A 23,815-nucleotide genomic window follows, 5' to 3' on the forward strand; every position below is an offset into this window, starting at 1 on the left:
AATCTGGCGCGCGCATTTGATTTCTAACGCGACACGGCCGTGAACAGGTGAAGGTGAACCATAACCTAAAGCTTAATACTGTCTGGGTATACAATTCTATTGTTTTTGAGGCTCGATGTTCACATTTATATTGAAAGGCGCCAAATCACTCTTCCCACAATGTAGTTTTGACGTTGTTCACTTGTAGTTGTTTGTATTTTCCCCACAATGCATTTGTTGTTATTTTCACCCATAAAAGATAATAAAATAAATTATATCTTAGAGAAATTTTATATTATTTATATAGACTTTCTCTAATGAGACTTACAGGTATATGTACCACCAAGGCGGAACACAGAAATCTAAAATTCAAATCATTAATTAATCAAATAATAAAATAGAAGACTGTAAGTAGAAAAAAAAGAGTGCACCTGTGCAAGCTGTCAAACCAACTTGGACAGAAATCTTTTGAAATCGGGTGAAATACAGTAATTATGTGAAGTACCCCAAGAGAGCCAATGCAGGTGAATACAGAGAATGTATGAACATTCTCACAAAAATTAGGTTTGTGATGACGTCCAAAATATTGTGACACCCGCCTAATGCGGGCGAGTTGACAGCTATTTAGAAATCTTAAAAAGCTGTAAAACACAAAGAATAGTCCTAAAAACCCCAAAAAGCTATGCTACTAACAGGGCTTCACTTTCTCTTTTTTTTATTTTTAGCACTTTACATGCTGATTTGAGTTTCTGAGTATTCACGTTGTTCAATTGTAGTTATTTGTATTTCTTCCTCACCATAGAAGGGAGAAAAAGTAAAACTAAAAGTAGCTAAAACCACACATACAGGTACGAAACAAAAAACATTTGGCCTCTGTTAGCAGGGCACACCTGTTAGCAGGGCACACTAAAAAACTCCTCTCCCTGAGAATGTATCAAATGTTAACACCTTCAAAGAAACTACATGTCTAAATGATTGCCAAAGAAAGGCAGTGAAATGGTCTTAACTTGGAGACTATCTAAGGTTAAGTGCTACTTCCAAGTCTATCCATGGGTACCTAAATCTCATTTATTATGTACAAGCACAGTGCAAACTCCATATTACAGACCTCTATTAGCAGAGCCATAGCGGGGAGGGTTGTACACTATCTATATTTATAATAATAATTATAAGAAATAATTATAAGAAAATGAACAGTATACCTGTTCCCCCTCTGTGTCATCTATGGTCTGCTATGGCCCTGTTAAGAGACCAATCTTTTTTTATCTTGAAGGTGTTCTGTACATTATATAGAGTTTCCACTGTAATATCTGATCAACAACAAAATCTCAACGACCAACAGTCAATGTGATCATGAGTTGACCCCAGCAGGCATCTGTAGCATTTAGAATTCTTTGAGAGGACCAGACTATGCCATGCAGCCAGAGAAGCATCTCTTCACTGCATCCCTGAAAAAGAAATAGAGTTGAAGTGGTGGAGTAGCAACTGGTAATTTCAATTTGCAAAATCTGGTCCAAAGAAATGGGTAGACCATCAGGGGATCTATTTTCAGATATCTGGCTTACAAATAACAAGAAATATAAGGAAATCCCAGAAACCCTTGATTTTTTTGGGACTCCAGGATCCACCCCTGACCATAATGCTAATGCTTACAAGTGGAGAAGTGTGGATTTAGATGAAGATATATATTCTGGGGGATAAATACAAAAAGCCCAAATAGTAATGTTCGTGAACCAGAAGAATGAATACATTAAGCAAAAACTGGAATAAGACTTTGCCAAATTTTCGTCTTTAATAAGACTTCTACAGGGCAGACTGTACCCTTACATTACTAGGTCTTAGTAATTTAAGGGTACAACTTATATCTTAGTGTAACTCTGGGGCTCAGCTTAGGGAAAGGGAAGGTCAGTGATCGGCTTAAGTCTATCTACCCGTGGGGTCTTAATAGTGACGACTTTTTTTGTAGTAGGAACCAGTGTAGAGATATGTAAATTATTTTTGCCCATAGCGCACACTATTCTAGAATATGCACGTTTTTGTCAGTTGTTATGTGCGTCTCGGGCCACTATTCTGATGTAAATAAGCTTGTAACAATTTACCTTCTTCAGTCTGCCCAGAAGAAGTCTTATTAAAGACGAAATTTTGTCAGAGTCAAATTCCAGTTTTTGGTGTATTGTTCTGGTGGATAATATTTTATCATAGAATACACATAAGTTGAAAAGGAGTACTACATGTACTTAGCAAAAAACGTCTAAGGGGGTTCTATTTATTTTAAACCAATGATAGTTGATGATGGAGAGGCCATAATCAATAGTATGGATGATATTGTACCTGGCAAATGGGATGTAGGACAGGCAGTACCTAAAACAATAAGAAGGTATAAATAAGATCAGGAGACCCTTGTCTAAACGAAATAGTCTCTCTCAGCTACATTACCCTATTGCAATTTACAATTTTGCAAGAATAATCTCGCCTTTCTGTTTTATTTTTTGTCTTTTTCTAAATATGCTGTTAAGTCCAGAATTGCCAAGCACTAAAAGTTTTTTCTTCTGAGTCATGCTGCCCTAGCCCTTTTCACTGTTGAACCTTTAAAAAGGTCCCTAATTCACACAATGAGGTATCGTAGGATTTCCTAGGCTCGATTTCCAGCTCGCCTCTGTGAGCCCGCAGTACGTGCTCCCATCAACGGCTGGATCACTGGTCTGACCGTTTGTCTCGAGATCGAAATTTCAGCCAATCAGGAAAGAGCCTGGTTGGTTTTCATGGGGAAGACCGCTAACCATTAGCAAGGCTCAAGTAAACTGCTTGTCGCCTTGAACGCGACGGGCTAGAAGAATCTGTGTTAAAAACGCTTCAGATAGAGAGTCTCTTATATTCCCTGTCAATGGCTTTGAATTATCTTTTACATGGAGAGGATGTGCTCAGCCTACAGGCTTCGGAAATTTGCTCGGGTTTACACAAACCCCTCGTCAACAACGCGACAGCAATAATAATGAGAACGATCAAAATTATGTGCGGATCAGCGAGTAAATCACACATCCCGGCCTCAGTTGGATGGGGAAAATGCTTGAGAGTTTGGCAAAATCCTTATTTATTACTTGAAAATTATCGGAACTTGTAGAGGCAAAGCAAACTAGGTCTTACACATTTTGACGCGCCAGTGTGTGATCGCTGATATCCGTTGGCACTTTTCTCTTACTTTGTACATTTGAGCGAGCTCGGTCGGGCTGTGAAACTGATTTTGCACAAAGTCTATGCCCTTGTGTATTCCTTAGCCTTTTGGAGTGTTTATGAGTGTTTTATAGCAGGAATAGATGCGAAGAAGTCGCGTAAAAGCGGAAGTGACGTCATAGACAAGCAAGTTTGACCATTGATCCAGCCGTTAGTGGGGCCGATGTGAGGCCTAGCGACGGCTGGAAATAGAGCCTAAGGATGTCCTAGCCATCACTATCTTCAAACTTTTAAAAAGTTCTTTACTCACCAAGTCATTGAAAGATATTGTAGGATGCAGAACACGATGGCAAGTCCTTTACTATGCCACTGTGAATAAAAAAGGTACACATATTTTAACAGACTGGGTTAAAAAAAACACAAGCATATCCAAAGTAGATTACATTACCCATAGTGCAGCACAGAGTGTTAATACAAGGCAAGTCTGGAAACAATAAAACATTATTAATTATCAAACTTACAAAATACTGCTACCAAAAACATAGCTTCATCTTTGGCTTAATCAATTGTCAAAAATGCCAAAGGAATGTAAATTATATCTGATATTTGCAAATGGATTCTTTTTTCACCTTTAAGGCCTTAAACAGCCTCTGTCAGCGGCTATTTTTTTATCCTAGCAAAGTACCAAGTGTGACAAAGCATCCATTTCCATTTTAAGAAACCAATGTAATGTTTTTCGATTGAATTTGGTAAATGAAGTATAGAACTTTGTTTTTAGATGGTTATTTCCTTAACACATCATGCGTCGTCCAATAATAAATGAAAACAATAACTAAGGTGAAGCTGGCAAGGGCAATAAGTTTTTTTTGCATTGTGCAGTTGAGTGAAAAAAAACAAAACAAAACAGAAACAAATCACTATTGTTGTTAGGCCTTGAGTCCCTTCAAAACTCACCAGCATAAGTATTGTTGCAATAAGTCTTTTCTCTTTAAACATATTCTTTAGCTGCTTACAAGGACCCATTAGAAAGCATGTGCTGCAATGTGCAAGAGACAATCATGTGTGATAGAACACAAGATGGCAAGAGTTCATTTGGATTCTCAAATTAAATAAATTTGCTGCTATCTGAGCCTTGCCATGTTCTTAGAATTTAGTAAAAATCTCAGCAATTTATTATTAAAAAAAATGGTCTATAATCTGTTCAATAAAAAATGCTGGTAAAGATTAACTTTTGATGATAAAGGTTAGCACCCTTGAGGTCAAAACCATTAAGAGTTGAAAGAAGCAGCAAAAAGAAAATATCAAGTTCAGCTTTCTTTATACTTACCTCAAAAGTGCTGTGATATTACCCAATGTATAAAACACTGCAAATAATTTGATGTCTCTAATGAGCAGAAATGTACCCTATAAACATAAAAATACTCAGAGTTAAATAGTAATTTATTGAAACTTATGATTTATTGCTTATTTAATGGCATAACTATCAATATAAAGTTTTCAACCAGCTATCGTATATCATATTATAATACCAATAAATACCAATTAAAGAGAGAATTAAACAAATAATATATAATTATAGGCCACTGGTATGAACACAACAAATGTTTTGATGCTATCTAAGGCTTGAAATGGTTCTTAGCGTGTTTTTAACATTTGTTAAAATCTATAAAAAATAGAAAAAGTTAGGAAAAGGGAAGTATCTAACCTGTAGCCTTTTGATATTAGGGATTTTACTAAGTCCCTTATTTCTCCCCCAAAAAATGTTTAACAACACTTCCTCCACCCCTTCCCAACAAGATTCAAGACAAACATTTTCATTCAAAATGTCCATATTATTGTCCAGTGCTGGAACTAAAAAGCATTTAATACCAATGCTTCACATCTGGGTTCAAAGGAATGGAGAAAATAGATAGCTTACACCAGGTCCCTAAATAGCTGTAAATAAATAAACATAGTTATGTTAAGTTATGCTATGTCCTACTTAGACAAACCCCGAAAAACTGGTCTATCTATTCATGGTAAACACCCACCAATATTGAAAATGAGCAGCCGACAATAAAGCATATGGCAAAGCCTTTGATCCTGGTTGACCAACTTAGTGATGTAGCATCAGATATCTGAGGGGGAAAGTAAAATTACACCACTTGCAAGACGCTCAGGATTTTGGCAGCAAAATAACAAAAAAAAACAAAAAAAGCCAACTTATATTCAGTGTTCGTGAATCTGTTTCTATGTCAGAAAGGGCTTATTTTCAAAAGTGTATTTTTTTTTGGTTGCTCCATGGTGCGATGGCTAAGTCAGTACATCTTGTCATGAGTTTGCTTCCCAAAAAGTCACATGATTTCTTAGTCCAAGTCGCCTATCAATATTGTTAACATTGATTTTCATTTAAAGAGACAGGGCGACTTTATAAGCAAGTCTACCATTCACCTACACAGGGGGGTGCGCAGAGTGGTGTCCAAAATGTGCGCACCCCAGGGTAGGGAGAATACATAATTCAAGAATAGGGGATATAGTACAGAAACACTAATGCACTAGTCAATTGAAACCCCCACCCCCATGGTCCCGGGGAAGGATGGGGGATTAGACTTTGACCTTGAACAGAGAAAAGCCCCCACCCCCTCGAGACAAAACTGTAGTCAAATGCCCCCTACAGTACCCCTCGGGATGCCAACTATAGGCAACTATTGAGCTGGCCCCAGTTGTCGCCGATATATACAATTCGAGCTTGAAGGATGGCTATCTTCACCCGATATTGAAGCAGCTGTTTCTCCAATACCCAAGCAACACCCCCTGCCACTGTTGAGGACGATATTAGACCCATCGCATTGACATGCCAGCTAGCAAAGATGTTCGAGGGCTTCACTCTCACAAGAGCTCTCCCTAAGATCCCCCGTAATCTCGATCCCAACCAATTCGCTGTCGCTGGGAAGTTGACTATTGATGCTCTGGTGTACATGTTACACTGGTTGCTGGACGGTCTTGATACGGGTAACTGCTCGGGGATGTTTTTCTTCGCAGACTTCAAAAAGGGGTTCGTTTTTTTTTATCACAAGATATTGCTGGCCAGACTCCATGGCTACGGTCTTCATCCATGCTTAGTCCGTTGGATTACAACCTTCTTGGAGGGACGAACCCAGTTTGTACGGATTTCCTCAGTAACGTCATCTGTTCAGCCCATAAATGGAGGGATTCCTCAAGGGACCCGGCTCTGCCCGGTGCTGTTCGCAGTCATGGTTAACGACCTCATGGCCTCGTGGCTCCCTCATGCGAAGTTCGTGGACGATCTCACCTTACTAGAAATAGTGCCCAGGAATTCTCCCCCGGTCATGAACTTCCTCGTGGAGGATATCCACAATTATGTGAACAGTCACAATATGGTTTTGAATCCCAAAAAGTGTAAATCAATGGCCGTTGACTTCCTTGATTATAACAGCTGTGTGTGGGGTCCCATTGTTATCGGCAACACGGTCGTGGAGCGCGTGAGCACTTTCAAATTACTCGGTGTTGTTATTTCTCACGACCCCACATGGGATGCTCACTGTGAAGTTATAATCAAAAAAGCCAACAAAAGGCTATATGCACTACGTCAGCTTAAGAAAAGTGGTTTAGGGGAGAGTGATCTAGTCAATGTGTATTGCGCCCTGATTAGATCGATTGATACGGCTGTGTTGTTTTCTCTAATCTACCTAAACGCCTCTGCTATTCCTTAGAAAAGATTCAGAAGCGGGCACTCTCAGTTATCTACCTGAATCTGAATTATGAGAATGCACTTGTACAGGCTAATCTTCAAGACCTCGAATGCCGTAGGCAAGATCTCTGTAAAAAATACATGTGTAATTTATCAGAAGAAAACCCTGTACATAAACTTATATTGTCAAGGACTATATCAATACCGCAAACGTACATCCTGCGATCGAATGTAACCCGACGTGCTGCAACGTCAAGAACCAAAAGGCTCAGTGACTTTGTTTCTGTCAAGTATTTAAATGTTTTGTAATTGTTCCTGTAATTCAGTCCTATGGCTGCGATAGGAATAAATAAACACATTAGATCTACCTGACAACAAGTCATCTGAAATTAGCCTTCATCTTTTAAAGCCAGTACACTATAACTATGAAGATAACAGTTAATAAAAACGATGGAAAAATAAATCTTTTTCATCTGCCATTAGTTACCATTCATATTGTTTTTGCACATTTTGCCATGCAGCTTGCCACGCGCAGACATGATATTTGTGACATGATATTTGTGACACTATTTACTAGTCTCAAACCCCCACGTTGGGGATAAGTCTTTGAGTCAAAAACTGTCAATTCCCCAACCCCCTCGGGACAGATTCTCAGCCAAAAGTGCCCAAAACCTCCATGTTAACCCCACACTTCCCCGGGACCATGGAGGTGGGGGTTTCAAATGACTATAACATAAGGAATAATGACCAGACCTTAAAATGTAAAGCCAGGGGCATAAGGAGGGGTGGTTGGGGAAAGTCTGTTAGTAAGGTAATCTAGTCGGTATTTCTAGGTGTATGAAACTCGGGCCCTGTCAGACCTTATGTTATGATTAACACTGAGTAACACAAGTTTTCCCTATATGTTTGACTTTATCTTTAACAAACATATCTTCAAATGATGTCTTTATACTGTCAATGAAACAAACATACAGTAATTTAACTGAGTGAAAACATAGAGGCATAAAAACGGGATTTGCAATGTTTCCACTAAGTAGAGATTATCCTTTACATACAACAATCAAAATCAAATACGACTTGATCGAACACTACTCCGCCATAATCTCGTTAATATCCGATAAAATATAATTTGAAAAAAAAATGTTGGACATGTTTTCTATTTCTAAAAAAACGTCAAATTTCAGAAAAAAAACCGACAAATTTCAACTTTCGAATTTCACTTTTAGCACATTTTCACCTGATAAAATGCTTATTACAAGAGAAATCTGTGAATTACTTTGATATCTGAGTCTTGTAGTCTGTAGCTGTGTTATAGATCTAGGGTTTTTACCTCTGTTATTAGCGAATCGTCTTGCGGTTCGTCTCCAGAAATGGCGGATCTGAGTTTCTGGATGGTGGAAGGCGCCATGTTTTTGGACGGAGAGACGGTACTTCCCGACAGGCTCCGCGTGCTTGCTATACCACAGGGAGCAGTTACATAAAATGAGCAAAATAAAACAAACATAGAACAACTAACTTTATACAATTACAATAGATCTGCCTGTGTTAAAAGAGCAACATAACATCTATGGATTTCAAGAAAAGACAGTAATCAGGTAATAATTGTCATTAGTCACTAAGTTGATTTTTTTCCTCATTGATAAGACTTGGTATCCCTGTGGTAGAATACAATCCAAAATGGCTGCAAAGAGTTTCCTGTTCTAACACGAAATATGCTCTTCTGCAGAATCCTCTAGGACTAAGCTCTATGCAGACACGCGCAGTGGTGTACAAGAGGACTGAGGGTGGGTTAAAAGGGGAATATGAGCTGAAAGAAACGGTGGGTCACGACAAAGAAAACATCTAACGGTGCGGACTCCACGAGTCAAGCAATCGCTTCATATTCTTGTAAATCTTCAATGGAAATTGTTCCAGCTATACCCCTGTTGTTTTTCTTGTCATAGTTTGAGTGCCCCCAAGTTGATGAGGGGAGTGTAGTTGTGAAGATCAAAGCATGTGGACTGGATCTTATCCGAAATAGAAAGGTAATGTTAATATAAAAATAAAAATAAAAACCTCACCCGATATAGAAACAAATATTAGATTAGATTTTCAAAAAAACGGCTTGCTTGTACTGTGGTTGAATTGAAAGCAAATGCTCTAAGAAAGGGACACAGTGACCCTGTTGGCCCACCAAGGTCAGCCACCAGTAATACTACCATACTTGTCAGCCTCCAAAAATCTCATGGCTTAAGAATTCTTTTTGGGGAGTGGTGGTGTCTATTCTTTTTTTGGGGGGAGGGGCTGGTTGATCTTGCAGGCATTTGCTGTATTGAAAGCGGGAGATTTGGTGCTCAGTGTGGGAGAGCGGGAAAAGGGGTCCAAAATCTTCTGCCTGATGCGGGAGAGTTGACAGATATGTACTATCGCCATCTTGTAGATTCTTGAGGACATGCATCTGTTGGCTGGACAGGAGCAGCCGGTTGGTGCAGACATCTCTGGAGTTGTCACTCAAGGTCAGTAGTAGCCGGGCCATAGCAAGTGGGGGGCGTAATACAATTCACATAATGAAGAAAACCTAGTCGTTTTGAGGGATCGGTACCGAGGACTCAGGTTATTTTCAGGTACTTTCGCCATTGAACAAAGATGGTCACAGTCACTGTTTTTCTCTTCTGATAACAAGTCATAAAGGAATATATTAGTTTCTTCATGTGGAAGTGACCGCGTTTGGCAAAAAGAACAATTTGTGGCTGAATTTTCTTGATATGTTAAAAAAGGTGGTTGAGGGGAAGGAGCACAGCCACACCCTCTTAGCCCTCCTAGCCCCTCCTAGCCCCTGCTATAGGCTGTACAGCAATACGTAGTATGCAAATGAAACTCATTTTCTTCTGAAGTGTTGTTGTTGTTATTTCAGTTGGTTCAGGTGTGACAAGAGTTTCTGTTGGAGATGAAGTAGTAGGTAGATATCTAGCCTAGTGTTGGGGAGAATGGGGGTATTCCCCAACCCCACCCTGGACCAAGGGACAAAGGTGGTACTACCCCACCCCACCCTCAGCATGGGGACAAGGCTGGTACTACCCCACCCTGGGCATGGGGAAAAGGATGGTACTACCCCACCCTGGGCATGGGGACAAGGGTGGTACTACCCCACCCTGGGCATGGGGACAAGGATGGTACTACCCCACCCTGGGCATGGGGACAAGGATGGTACTACCCCACCCTGGGCATGGGGACAAGGGTGGTACTACCCCACCCTGGGCATGGGGACAAGGGTGGTACTACCCCACCCTGGGCATGGGGACAAGGGTGGTACTACCCCACCCTGGGCATGGGGACAAGGGTGGTACTACCCCACCCTTGGCATGGGGACAAGGATGGTACTACCCCACCCTGGGCATGGGAACAAGGATGGTACTACCCCACCCTGGGCATGGGGACAAGGGTGGTACTACCCCACCCTGGGCATGGGGACAAGGGTGGTACTACCCCACCCTGGGCATGGGGACAAGGATGGTACTACCCCACCCTGGGCATGGGGACAAGGGTGGTACTACCCCACCCTGGGCATGGGGACAAGGGTGGTACTACCCCACCCTGGGCATGGGGACAAGGATGGTACTACCCCACCCTGGGCATGGGGACAAGGGTGGTACTACCCCACCCTGGGCATGGGGACAAGAATGGTACTACCCCACCCTGGGCATGGGGACAAGGGTGGTACTACATCCCCTGGGCATGGGGACAAGGGTGGTACTACCCCACCCTGAGCATGGGGACAAGGGTTGTACTACCCCACCTTGGGCATGGGGACAAGGGTGGTACTACCCCACCCTGGGCATGGGGACAAGGGTGGTACCACCCCACCCCACCCTGGGCATGGGGACAAGAGTTGTACTACCCCACCCTGGGCATGGGTACAAGGATGGTACTACCCCACCCTGGGCATGGGGACAAGGGTGGTACCACCCCACCCCACCCTGGGCATGGGGACAAGGGTTGTACTATCCCACCCTGGGCATGGGTACAAGGATGGTACTACCCCACCTTGGGCATGGGGACAAGGGTGGTACTACCCCACCCTGGGCATGGGAACAAGGGTGGTACCACCCCACCCTTGGCATGGGGACAAGGATGGTACTACCCCACCCTGGGCATGGGGGCAAGGGTGGTACTACCCCACCCTGGGCATGGGGACAAGGGTGGTACTACCCCACCCTGGGCATGGGGACAAGGGTGGTACTACCCCACCCTGGGCATGGGGGCAAGGGTGGTACTACCCCACCCTGGGCATAGGGACAAGGGTGGTACCACCCCACCCCACCCTGGGCATGGGGACAAGGGTGGTACTACCCCACCCTGGGCATGGGGACAAGGGTGGTACTACCCCACCCTGGGCATGGGGACAAGGATGGTACTACCCCACCCCACCCTGGGCATGGGGACAAGGGTGGTACTACCCCACCCTGGGCATGGGGACAAGGATGGTACTACCCCACCCTGGGCATGGGGACAAGGGTGGTACTACCCCACCCTGGGCATGGGGACAAGGATGGTACTACCCCACCCTTGGCATGGGGACAAGGATGTTACTACCCCACCCCACCCTGGGCATGGGGACAAGGATGGTACTACCCCACCCCACCCTGGGCATGGGGACAAGGGTGGTACTACCCCACCCTGGGCATGGCGACAAGGGTGGTACTACCCCACCCTGGGCATGGGGACAAGGGTGGTACTACCCCACCCTGGGCATGGGGACAAGGGTGGTACTACCCCACCCCACCCTGGGTATGGGGACAAGGGTGGTACTACCCCACCCTGGGCATGGGGACAAGGGTTGTACTACCCCACCCTGGGCATGGGGACAAGGATGGTACTACCCCACCCTGGGCATGGGGACAAGGATGGTACTACCCCACCCTGGGCATGGGGACAAGGATGGTACTACCCCACCCTGGGCATGGGAACAAGGATGGTACTACCCCACCCTGGGCATGGGGACAAGGATGGTACTACCCCACCCTGGGCATGGGGACAAGGATGGTACTACCCCACCCTGGGCATGGGGACAAGGATGGTACTACCCCACCCTGGGCATGGGGACAAGGATGGTACTACCCCACCCTGGGCATGGGGACAAGGGTTGTACTACCCCACCCTGGGCATGGGGACAAGGATGGTACTACCCCACCCTGGGCATGGGGACAAGGATGGTACTACCCCACCCTGGGCATGGGGACAAGGATGGTACTACCCCACCCTGGGCATGGGGACAAGGGTTGTACTATCCCACCCTGGGCATGGGGGCAAGGGTGGTACTACCCCACCCTGGGCATGGGGGCAAGGGTGGTACTACCCCACCCTGGGCATGGGGACAAGGGTTGTACTACCCCACCCTGGGCATGGGGACAAGGATGGTACTACCCCACCCTGGGCATGGGGACAAGGATGGTACTACCCCACCCCACCCTCAGCATGGGGACAAGGATGGTACTACCCCACCCTGGGTATGGGGGCAAGGGTGGTACTACCCCACCCTGGGCATGGGGACAAGGATGGTACTACCCCACCCTGGGCATGGCGACAAGGGTGGTACTACCCCACCCTGGGCATGGGGACAAGGATGGTACTACCCCACCCTGGGCATGGGAACAAGGATGGTACTACCCCACCCTGGGCATGGGGACAAGGATGGTTCTACCCCACCCTGGGCATGGGGACAAGGATGGTACTACCCCACCCTGGGCATGGGGACAAGGGTTGTACTACCCCACCCTGGGCATGGGGACAAGGATGGTACTACCCCACCCTGGGCATGGGGACAAGGATGGTACTACCCCACCCTGGGCATGGGGACAAGGGTGGTACTACCCCACCCTGGGCATGGGGACAAGGGTTGTACTACCCCACCCTGGGCATGGGGACAAGGATGGTACTACCCCACCCTGGGCATGGGGACAAGGGTTGTACTACCCCACCCTGGGCATGGGGACAAGGATGGTACTACCCCACCCTGGGCATGGGGACAAGGATGGTACTACCCCACCCTGGGCATGGGGACAAGGATGGTACTACCCCACCCTGGGCATGGGGACAAGGGTGGTACTATCCCACCCTGGGCATGGGGGCAAGGGTGGTACTACCCCACCCTGGGCATGGGGGCAAGGGTGGTACTACCCCACCCTGGGCATGGGGGCAAGGGCAGCATTTCCCCTTACCATGGTTACCAGGGCTTAGTGGTATCCAGGCTTCAAATTCAAAATACTGTGAAACCTAGAGTGAAGCCCCTCCCCCTGAGGACTATTAATAGTGTACTGTGGACATCATATTCAACAATGCAATCATCATCAAATTCTGCCTTTACTATCGTCCTAATAATATTCTATTTGCATTTCCATAAGTATTTTCTGTTCCTAAAGGTGTGGTCCCTCTTTCAAGTGAATCTGCAGGGTGCTCAATGAACTGTGTTCTGTCTGAGTATGATCTTGGTATGCCGCCTACCAGTTTTAGAGATAAGGAGTACATTAATTTGTCTTGCAAATTTAGTATTCACTGTAATGGCATCAGGGCTTCTGGAATTACGCGGAAAAAAACTCAAAATTACGTGGTATTCTTTGCTAAATTACGCACTAAATTACGCTGTATTACGCGGAAATTACACGCTTCCGCACAAGCGCGTAATCCCAGAAGCCCTGTAACAGGGATAACCAGATAGTGTATAACATATAGTGTATTAACACAATAGCTCAAAAAAGAGCACTCATGTTTAATTCAGGGTCAGGTTAGCTTGATAAGCATGTTCCATGCTGGTGAACTTTAAAAACATTTGAAAAAAATGTTTAATTCAGGATCAGGTTAGCTTGATAAGAATGTTCCATGCTGGTGAACTTTAAAAACATTTGAAATGTTGGGTACAAAACAAAAGGCCTACAAGGCACCAATTTTCCCTTTTTTATATAACACAAATGATGAGAAATCGCATTATTATCACATTTGTAATCATGTTTGGTGTCACCCTGTAAAAGCTTTTATTACATTTTGTCCTCCCTTATAATGAGGTACATAGTCAAATTTATTTAGTGGATAAAATGTGCAGATTTAGATCCTAATATCCAATTACTGCTCTGTGACTGGGTTATTTACTGTCTGAGTGGATAAAGTGTGCAGATTCAGATCCTAATATCCAAATGCTCTGTGACTTGGTACTTTACTGAGTGGATGAAGTGTGCAGATTTAGATCCTAATATCCAAATGCTCTGTGACTTGGTAATTTACTGAGTGGATGAAGTGTGCAGATTTAGATCCTAATATCCAAATGCTCTGTGACTTGGTAATTTACTGAGTGGATGAAGTGAGCAGATTTAGATCCTAATATCCAAATGCTCTGTGACTTGGTAATTTATTGAGTGGATGAAGTGTGCAGATTTAGATCCTAATATCCAAATGCTCTGTGACTTGGTGATTTTAAATAAGAAAAAGTCCTCCTTGGGACATCAAAGGGATCGCCTTCTAGCTTATGTGTCTGATACACATGTCAGTTGTCATTATATTTTTCAGTATCAAAGCCAGAGAAGGTTGGCCACGTAGATGCTGCAGCATGCATAGGAGATGGAATCAAAGCATACACTGGACTGTTCTACCAGGCTCATGTCTGCGGTGGCGAAACTGTTCTTATCATGGATGGTGCATCTGTAAGTTAGGGCCCCTGCATGGTCCCTTAAAGTTTGTATTTGACAACAAAATACCTGCAATGTAAGCATGCTTCACAGAGATCGTATACTTAACTTCTAGATTGTGGTTTTCTAGCATTTTTAAGACAACATTTATTAACAATTGCTTGCAGTAGTGCTCATTGAAAACCATTTAATGGGGCTTTTGGCTAATCATAGTTTTAGGGAGAGGGGTGGGTTTACAGGCTTGACACTATCAAGGCTTAACAGAGTCTTAACCGATGTAGAACATCAGTTAGAGTATCTCAATGAGATATTGTTATAAATACTTTTTACCATAATTTTTTTTCTCAGTCCTTTGGTCTTGTTGCCATCCAGCTAGTGCAGTCTTGGGGAGCAAAGGTGAATAGTATTATTTTTACTCTTACTTTACTTGTCTCGCAAAAAAAAAAATTATGTGCATACTACATGACTTCCTCTTACTCAGTAATGCCCTTTGCAACTTTTTTCAAAATCACCCGAATAGTAGAATACCCTCTCCAAGTCACAGAAAAAAATACTATTAACATGTGACGTGGCACATGTGAAATTTCTTATTTTACTGCCGTTTTCGATATTCTGCAAACTTTTGTAAACTAAACCACTTTCTAGCTCCTATCATTCAAACAGTGCTTTTAATTGTTAAGTGTCTTACCAGTGGTTGAATCACAAACCTTTTTAGTGAAACATTTTGTACAAGAAAACAACATTGTTTATCAAACATACTGTGGCCATTTTCTTTTTGTTTTGTAAAATAGCTGTTTCCTGTACCTTTACAGGTTTTGACAACAGCTGCTAGCGAAGAGGAGGTCCTCCTTCTCGAGAGTCTACAGCCTCATGTTGGTATGGTGTTGCTTTGTACTGATATCCCCTGTTCTTTTTTGCAAGGACCCACTTTGCAAAGGCCTAAAGTGTGCTTGTGTGCGTGCGTGCTTGCATGGGAAGGGCGGACGGGAGCTAGAGACAAAATTCTGAGACTGACCTTACTGAACCCGGAAAAAAGCATACCACTCAAACATACTACCAGAATGAGAAGAGGACGGATGCTGCTCAATTTACAAGGCTGGGGTGCTATATACCAGTGCCTATACTTTGAAACATATCTTTTTCTCATTCCAAACAGGATATGTGATAGACATGAGAGAGGGGTGCTCCCTGGTGGACACATGTATGGAGGAGACAGGGGGTCTGGGTGTGGACTGCATTATTGACAATGGAGGTATGGGTGTTTACCATGGGTCTTTAATGGGTTACCTGTTTAATGCTCTGTTTAATAGACTTGTTAAATACACAGGCGTGTACCAAAGGAGGTGCATGCACACACCCCTGATGCACCTGAATTTTTTCAGTCTACCTGATCCAAAAATGGATGGCTTACAGTAGAATGATGAAAATGTTGTAGGGGTACTAAGAATTGCAGGTTAATCAAGGTTAAATATTACTGTTTTTAGACCTCTCATGTTTTGCGGTATATACAATAGTGTTTTATGGTAAATACGTGTTATTACAATCTCTTGGTTTTCTAGTTACCCTCTATTCTGAAGACTTCACAGAGCATGCTCCGCAGTCCAAGATACATGGTACAGCAGGTCACGGCATTCCCACCAAACATGATTTACTGAGCTGTCTTGCTGTTGGTGGTCGTTGGGTGACATCGCAGGCGGATCTTCAAGTAAGGAAGCATTCAGAAGCAAAAATTGGATTGAGAAAGGTGTATGCTTGATTATCTGGGGCAAGTCCCAGTTACTTGTGGAGGAGCAACTAACACAGCCCCCTGACTTCCATCCCTAGTATCTTATCAAGCCATGTCTTTTTTTTCTTTGAACTCGACCCCCTGACTATGAGTTGATGTGTCCCCTACCCCCCTCCCTATCTTGACCATATGACCTCATGTCTCTCCCTTTTAGCCGTCCCCCCTCTCCCGACTCTCAGTTGATGTGTCTGACACAGCCCATGAAGTCCCTTAACCTCTCCCCATTTTACCCTATTGACCATATGACCCTATATTTCTCCCTTTAGCTGCCCCCCCTCCCCCGACTTTCAGTTGATGTATCTAACACAGCCCATGATGTCCCCTACCCCCTCCCTATCTTACCTGTTGACCATATGAACCCATGTCTCTCCCTTTTAGCCGTCCCCCCCTCCCTTACCAGACTCTCAGTTGATGTGTCTGACACAGTCCATGATGTCTCCTGACCCTCTCCCCATCTTACCTGTTGACCATATGACCCCATGTCTCTCCCTTTTAACAACCCCCTCCCCCGACTCTCAGTTGATGTATCTAACACAGCCCATGATGTCCCCTACCCTCTCCCTATCTTACCTGTTGACCATATAACCCTATGTTTTTCCCTTTAGCTGGACCCCCCTGACTCTCAGTTGATGTATCTAAAGGGAGCCTCTCTCAGCTTTCTGTTTGAGCATACATGGACTCTCTCAAGAGGTGAGGCAAACTAGCTGCAAGTCCTGCCACTGTTGGGTTGTGAAAATTTGAAAAATCTTCTAAAACAGAAAGATCTTGAAAAATATTATTTATGACCTAGGTTTTAATTTATTTGGTGGAACCATAACTCAATGGTAGGATTCACTTAACCATATAAATTATTCTTGTGCTCTATGTTTTCAGGGCAGCATGGGAGATATCTTCATATCCTTTTCACAACTGATGAAAAAAATGTTAAGGAGCCACTGCCAGCCACACCATAGTTCTTGTTTACATTCAGTGTTGAAGTAGAGGAGTTTTAAATGTATTCAATACTGGTTGTTTGTATTTCCCTTGACTCTTTCCATATATTCTAGCGGATATTATGGAGAAATTGGCCAACTCTCTAATCAGGTAAAAAATGTAGACTATGGTATATTTATGTCGTTCTTGGTACAACTTTTTCACTCCCCACCCCCCAAGATTTGTATGGTAGCTTATTTTCTGTTTGTTGGTAGGCCTGTGGTACATAACAATGTAAGATAGCTTATTTCTTGTTTTTTTGGTAGGCCTGTGGTACATAACAATGTAAGATAGCTTATTTCTTGTTTTTTTGGTAGGCCTGTGGTACATTACAATGTACGATAGCTTGGTAGCTTATTTCCTGTTTGTTGGTAGGCCTGTGGTATGGATAGCTTGGTAGCTTATTTCCTGTTTGTTGGTATGCCTGTGGTACATTACATTGTACGATAACTTATTTCCTGTTTGTTGGTAGGCCTGTGGTACATCACACAGTCTCTCTGGACGACGCGTGTAAAGCGCTTCAAAGCCTTCACAAGCAGAGGGTCGGCAAAGTCGTCGTTACCATGTAGATATCGTATTTTGTAGCCATATAAGAGAACTGACCGATTTCCAGGTAATTGGGGGTCCTGTGGAGATTGACCGCAAAAGCGAGGCGTTGACAGTCAGAATTTGTCTGATGACAGAAACTTTTTGTCCGTCTTTTTGCTGCCACAGGGTGGAACAGTACTATTAGTCGCCATTTTAATCAGATACCAGTGCAGGCAACAAGGACTTTGACAATACTACTAATCTTACTCATACTACTAATCTTACTAATACTACTAATCTTACTTATAATACAGAAATCATATATTTTGAGCCTGCTTTTTTTTATTTTCAAGGGGAAACATTTACGCATGGCATGATGGGAAGGGTGATGATTGATTGTCGACCCTCCCCCCATGATGCACAGCGCCCGGAGCATCCTTGGGGCCCCAGGCTTTCGGTCTCCGCGTCGCCCTGGGTTCCATTTTAGCTGTGCGCCTTTATGGAATCGCGCACAAAGTGACATTGTAATAACGTATTTTTTTTTACCTTTCCCGTGGTCCTTTGCATACCTTTTACCCTTCCCATGATGCGACGCACGCGACGAGGCAGCCAGGCAAGTTTTCTTGTGCGCATCTGGGGGAGGGGTGGTTGGGGGTGAGGGATCGCGCACGAACGAACTTATTATAGACAGACCAGCGACTTCAGCTAGCAGTCTAGCAAGTACAGTATTGAATTAAGACACATGACTAAACAAGAAAGGCTTCTGCTAACAATGTTACACTTCTTACGTGCATCTCCAAGAATTCTGCTCTATTGTATCCCAGGGATCTTGCGAAAAAGTCAAAGAATTCATTATCGCACGTACCGGAAACTGTAACGTTGTTCCCCGGAAAATACCGCACCAATAAAAACACCAGTGTCAGGGCATGATACGATCAGCACAAATCTGCAGGGATGGGCTACGTGTCTATTTATGAAACCACAAGGAAGTTATATTGATCCAACGGAAAAACAATTCATCCGCTTGTTTTGCCGATAAATAAAACCGGAATGGATGGACTGAATGATGGATGGATGAAACGCGCGAAGTTTGCGTGCTTCGGCTTTCTCTGGGTGAAATTATTGAAAGGTTTTTCGCCTCGAGCGGTTTTTCAAACGGAAAGAATTAGTCGTAAACATTCAAGAAATGCAATAAGTTGGGAAAGAAGTTCTTGTTTTGCATCTGTGGTGTAGAGTGGTTCTACTTGTCAAGTTTTGTATTCAACGGGTGTTAAGGGATAAATATATAGATAGCGGACTATCTTTAAAATGTGATTAATAACACAAGAGAGATTTAACATTTATCCCCGAACAAGCCGACAATTGCCTAATAAAAGGATGCAATTTCCAGCCGCATAAATGTAAATACGCCTCGATATTTGTTTTAGGCCAAAATCCGTACTTTCTCACTAAGTATTATGATGGTATATTTGTTACGTGTTTTTAGTTCAAGCTAACACAGTAACTTGAATCTCGGTCCTTCTAATTAGAGGCAAATGTTCCTGTTTCAAACTGTTGAAATATTAAGATTCGCTTAGGCAAAAGTGTTAAACATAAATAAATAATTCACATCGTGGTTTATGTCGACTAAATCAAATCAACGATATTGATATAATACGTAATATTCTCTCTACCTGATATTGGTTATATCCTTCGAAGTGTCAGGCTAAAAATCGAAGTCTGAAAATGTAAAACTTGTGCCAGTAATTTACCACAAATTTTGAATGAAACTTTCGCTGAGTGTGAAGGTCGAACGCTTTAGTCTGTCTTTTGTTTTCTCTTAAAGTTATCCGTGTTTTCTCGTACTTCAATATGTCAAGAAGCGAAACAAAATCGCACTTGACCTTTGAGGAATCGCTTTTTTACAGATTTCTTCTTAACTCTCATTGACAAACGTCCAGCGTAATAACGCCTGAAGCAACAATCGCTTAAAAATTGGATATGCAGAAAATGGGTTAAATTGTTAGTGTCTTACGAACTTAATGAGTTAAGGGACACTTATTAAGCTAGGGACTCCATTAAACTTATGCTTTGTTCGCGAAATTTTCATAAATAGCTCGCTTGCTTTCCGACACAAAAGCAGTCACTATAGAGCTATCAACGCAAAGCAGATAATTTTATGAGTTAACCCCAAGTCAAGGCAGATTTTCTACGCAGACCAATTAGGAAATACTAGAAAAGTTAACTAATCATTTCGTCAAATTTTTCAGCGTCAGAATTTATGAAGTTGAAGGGGAAACTAATTTCAGCGTGGTCACAGAAAGATGGCTGTGACAAAGAGCAGGGTTTGTGTCATCAACTTTTCAATTAACCCTAATCTGCGAGCAGGGCCGGCTTCTTTTAATCTAGCAAGATGTGTTTTGATTGGCCAAAAGGCGAACAGCTAATGAGCCGACCAATCAATGTTCAGAAATCTCAAAGACGTTATTGACACATATGACAGTTTTATTAGAGATTGGTTTCCCATTCATGAAAATTAGATCGTGTCGGTCGGGTAGCGTAACAACAATCAGCGACTGCAGTCGGGGCTGGCTTTTTTGGGTTCACAGAGACCACAAAGAGAGACAGTGAAAACACGACAAAGGAGACGCTGTGAAAGTTATTTGTATTATCGGCGGGGTTCTCGAAGTTTAAGTCTAGTGTTACAGGCACTGTGACTGAAGAGATATGGGGGCTAAGCGTTTAGCTCTAATCCTCTTGCTGTTTATCACCGTGAGTGCTATGGTGTATGGACAGCGATCAGAAGTACCTAACAGCAAATGCACTCCGATAACTATCCCTCTTTGCATGGGGATCGGTTACAACGCGACGCGCTTTCCGAACTTCCTAGCGCAAGAAAGCCAAGAGGAAGCCGCGAAAAGGATTCACGAATTCAAACCCTTGATTGCGGTGAATTGCGCGCCTCTTCTACGCTTTTTTCTGTGTTCGGTTTTCGTTCCGATGTGCACGAAGGAAGTGAACGTCCCTATCTACGCGTGCCGGTCTATGTGTGAGTCAGCGCGCGATGGTTGTTCGCCGATGATGCAGCGTTTTGGCTTCAACTGGCCGGATACTTTGGACTGCGATAGACTCGCGAAGAAGGGCGACCCACGAGCTAAGAGTGACCCAACAAAGTTATGCATGGCGGCGCCAAACATCAAACAAACGGCGCCTTTAAACGAAAGCGATATTTGGAGCAACTTCGAGTCCCTGGGCCCTGAATTCAAAAAAATGTTCAAGAACCTTGCGGGTAAAATCCCGAAGAAGGAAAAGGACAAAGATACAAATGAACCCCCTACTGGCAAGTATGATATCGACCTTAATGGGGGGTCACTGGACAACCTTAACAAATCGACAATAGAAGCCCTTGCACTGCAAGCGTGTAGAAACAACACAGGTCCTCTTCGATACAAATACACCTATGTCGAGAAGTACGATCAGTGCGTCCCCCAATGTAAAAGCGACCTGATGTTTTCATCCAACAACAAACGGTTCGCCAATGTGTGGATATCCGTATGGTCGGTGTTGTGCTTTATTTCAACTGCTGTTACGGTGCTTACGTTCGTCATCGATACTTCTCGCTTCAAGTACCCCGAGAGACCTATCATATTCTTGTCTCTCTGCTATAATTTGTACTCGTTAGGCTACATCGTGCGCGTGACGGCCGGTCGTAACGAAGTCATCTGCGACGAGACCGAGAGTTTTGTCATCCGCGCTGGGATGAACATAGCGGACCATGCATGCTGCTCGGTCGTGTTTCTTTTGTTGTATTATTTCGGCATGGCATCGGCGGTATGGTGGGTTGTGCTGACATTCACGTGGTTCCTAGCAGCGGGAAGAAAATGGGGGCAAGAAGCGATTGAGCGAAAGGCCACGTACTTTCACGCCGTGGCTTGGACAGTACCAGCAATACAGACTATAATGGCGTTGATAATGCGAAAAGTCGACGCGGATGAACTGACAGGTCTTTGCTATGTGGGAAACATGGATTACGAGAATCTAGCAAACTACGTGCTAACACCACTCTGCCTGTATCTTCTCGTAGGGACCTTTTTCCTTCTAGCAGGATTTGTTTCGCTATTTCGTATCCGCACCGTGTTGAAAAACAAGGAGACGAACACAGACAAACTTGAAAAGCTCATAGTGCGTATTGGAGTATTCAGTGTGCTTTATACGATCCCAGTTTCTGCCGTGATCGCGTGTTCATTCTACGAATACAATAATATGGACGTGTGGAAAGTGCGCGCGCCGTTTAACACTTATATTTGCCGCGGTGATCAGGCATGTCTTGAGAACTACGGCCCCAGTATCGAAGTTTTCATCGTAAAGTACTTTATGCTCCTGATTATCGGTATCACATCTAATATGTGGATTTGGTCTACAAAAACATTCAAGTCGTGGCGGAAGTTTTACTCTAAACGAAAGGGAGGGGAGGCGAAGAAAAAAGTGGACTATAGCGCGGGAAGCGCACCTCCTAAGAACTCCCTTCAGGTACATATGCCCCCCCCATCAGTGCAACCCGTGTATCACCACACTTCAGCCTTCGCGCCAATCGCGCCTTCACCTGCTACTAGATCTGTAGGGAGTTCTCCGGCACCGAACTCTTTGACATACAGTAAAAACAGCGGGCTAAACCCCATGGTGACTGTCTAAATAGAACCCACAAGAGGCCAGCGGAGAGAGCTGTAAACTTGTGAACAAAGACTTTAAAGTAAGCGCTGAGAAACAATACTCATTGCTTCTGGAAATGCTATTAGGGGATCCAGTTAATTGGCGCTCCGGGTTGTATATTTTGACCCTTGACGAATGCGGAATCGTTTAATTCTATTCGCGTCGGGTCTTTGGGTGTCTCCTTGGCAAGCTATGTAAACACCTGAACTAAAAACCGTGTGGAAATAGGGCGCGATTTCATCAGACGTTTGTAATTGGTTTTACTTTTGCCAAGAATGTTTTTGTTTTGGAATAGTTTAATGATATCGAGCTTATCTCTAAGAAAAACTAACACCTTCAAATAGGCACGTGGTATCTAGCAATCAGTTTAATAACTTCCAGTAATTTTAGATCTTTTGATAAAGAAGACATAACAGTATTTTTGTTATCGAAAAAATCAACCAAGAATCAGTCGTGCGTTAGGTGTATGAAGCAAGATGTATTTAGTTTGAACAATGAAAGCTTTTGTGAACTCTTTTGAATAGGCACATTAGGAACTAACTCCAAAAACAAACAAATATGTTTATGAATACTTTAATAATCAGCGAGAATTTTTGCTTGATTTAATTTGATAAACCCTTTATCACTATTAGACTTGGGTTCAAAGATGTCCTCGATTCATGCAAATAGCACCAGACTGCCCTGTCTATGTAATGATTTGCAATTTAAATGATATAAAAGTGTCATCGAATTTTGCCTCGAGTGAATCCACATTAAAACGATTTAGTCTATCGTCTGTAATTTGATTCACGTCGCTTAAGGCAACCCTATCTATCACGTTCTTAATACCCTTATACAAAGACTAATAAATTGAATTTCACTTAAATAAATGTATTCGTGCTTCACTAAGTGACCAGGGTTCTCTCAATACGCACCGCATACTTATCGATTTACTCAATTTCCGGGCACCTAGATACGTACTTTACCGCAAGAACAACAAACATTGCATTTCTATCATCTAAACAATGTCGCTACTCTAGTTTCGGCGATATTGCCAAATTTTGGAATTCGAAAACGAGAGGGTTTTTATCGAGTCTGTGGCTTTCTGGCGGAAAGGGCGCGCGTTTTTCTTTTTCTTTTGATTGATGGATCCGACTTTAATCTCTATGAGGATCTGTGGCGAGCTACCGGTAGTTGCTTTCAATAGCGGCATAAATGACTCGCTCTTAAATAAAGTGCCTTTGCTAAGTGGACTATAGGAATACAAACGAGCGAGAATTGACCTCAGAATGGAGAGAATGAAAAAATCGAAGAGGTCTACGCGTTTTTTTAAAGGTGAAAATTGAGGATATTATTTTTTTCCAG

The 23,815-nt window shown here is 43.4% G+C and overlaps 3 protein-coding genes and 1 long non-coding RNA gene across 6 annotated transcripts; 2 read left to right on the forward strand and 2 right to left on the reverse strand.

Moving 5' to 3' along the window:
• Window positions 1-256: 256 nt before the first annotated feature.
• Window positions 257-8,301, reverse strand: LOC5510167 (vesicle transport protein SFT2A). Its single transcript, XM_001630606.3, has 8 exons — window positions 8,172-8,301; window positions 5,181-5,267; window positions 4,478-4,554; window positions 4,105-4,186; window positions 3,599-3,634; window positions 3,461-3,519; window positions 2,311-2,340; window positions 257-1,427 (listed from the first exon to the last, which is right to left on the reverse strand). Exons 1-8 carry the CDS (start codon window positions 8,247-8,249, stop codon window positions 1,388-1,390), a joined length of 489 nt encoding a protein of 162 aa, XP_001630656.1. The 5' UTR covers window positions 8,250-8,301; the 3' UTR covers window positions 257-1,387.
• A 20-nt stretch (window positions 8,302-8,321) lies between these two features.
• On the forward strand, window positions 8,322-18,112 carry LOC5510157 (quinone oxidoreductase-like protein 1). Of its 3 annotated transcripts, XM_001630579.3 has the most exons (15): window positions 8,322-8,436; window positions 8,568-8,660; window positions 8,785-8,865; window positions 9,261-9,336; window positions 9,735-9,779; window positions 13,240-13,308; window positions 14,378-14,511; window positions 14,845-14,892; window positions 15,309-15,372; window positions 15,653-15,748; window positions 16,056-16,201; window positions 16,888-16,972; window positions 17,156-17,176; window positions 17,320-17,365; window positions 17,727-18,112. In XM_001630579.3, exons 2-15 carry the CDS (start codon window positions 8,589-8,591, stop codon window positions 17,821-17,823), a joined length of 1,080 nt encoding a protein of 359 aa, XP_001630629.2. In that variant the 5' UTR covers window positions 8,322-8,436; window positions 8,568-8,588; the 3' UTR covers window positions 17,824-18,112. The 3 variants fall into 3 exon arrangements, with proteins under 3 accessions (XP_001630629.2, XP_048577624.1, XP_032235152.2); XM_048721667.1 differs by lacking the exon at window positions 8,322-8,436 and having other exon boundaries at window positions 8,493-8,660; XM_032379261.2 differs by lacking the exon at window positions 8,322-8,436 and having other exon boundaries at window positions 8,500-8,625.
• On the reverse strand, window positions 13,162-16,990 carry LOC125559816. Its single transcript, XR_007306497.1, has 3 exons — window positions 16,853-16,990; window positions 16,060-16,195; window positions 13,162-13,317 (listed from the first exon to the last, which is right to left on the reverse strand). It is a non-coding gene; the product is annotated as an uncharacterized LOC125559816 (long non-coding RNA).
• A 1,228-nt stretch (window positions 18,113-19,340) lies between the features above and the next one.
• Window positions 19,341-23,355, forward strand: LOC5510155 (frizzled-9). Its single transcript, XM_032379260.2, has one exon. It carries the CDS (start codon window positions 20,489-20,491, stop codon window positions 22,451-22,453), a length of 1,965 nt encoding a protein of 654 aa, XP_032235151.2. The 5' UTR covers window positions 19,341-20,488; the 3' UTR covers window positions 22,454-23,355.
• The last annotated feature ends 460 nt before the right edge of the window (window positions 23,356-23,815 follow it).

Source organism: Nematostella vectensis, chromosome 14 (assembly GCF_932526225.1).
Source record: "Nematostella vectensis chromosome 14, jaNemVect1.1, whole genome shotgun sequence".
Lineage (NCBI taxonomy): Eukaryota > Metazoa > Cnidaria > Anthozoa > Actiniaria > Edwardsiidae > Nematostella > Nematostella vectensis.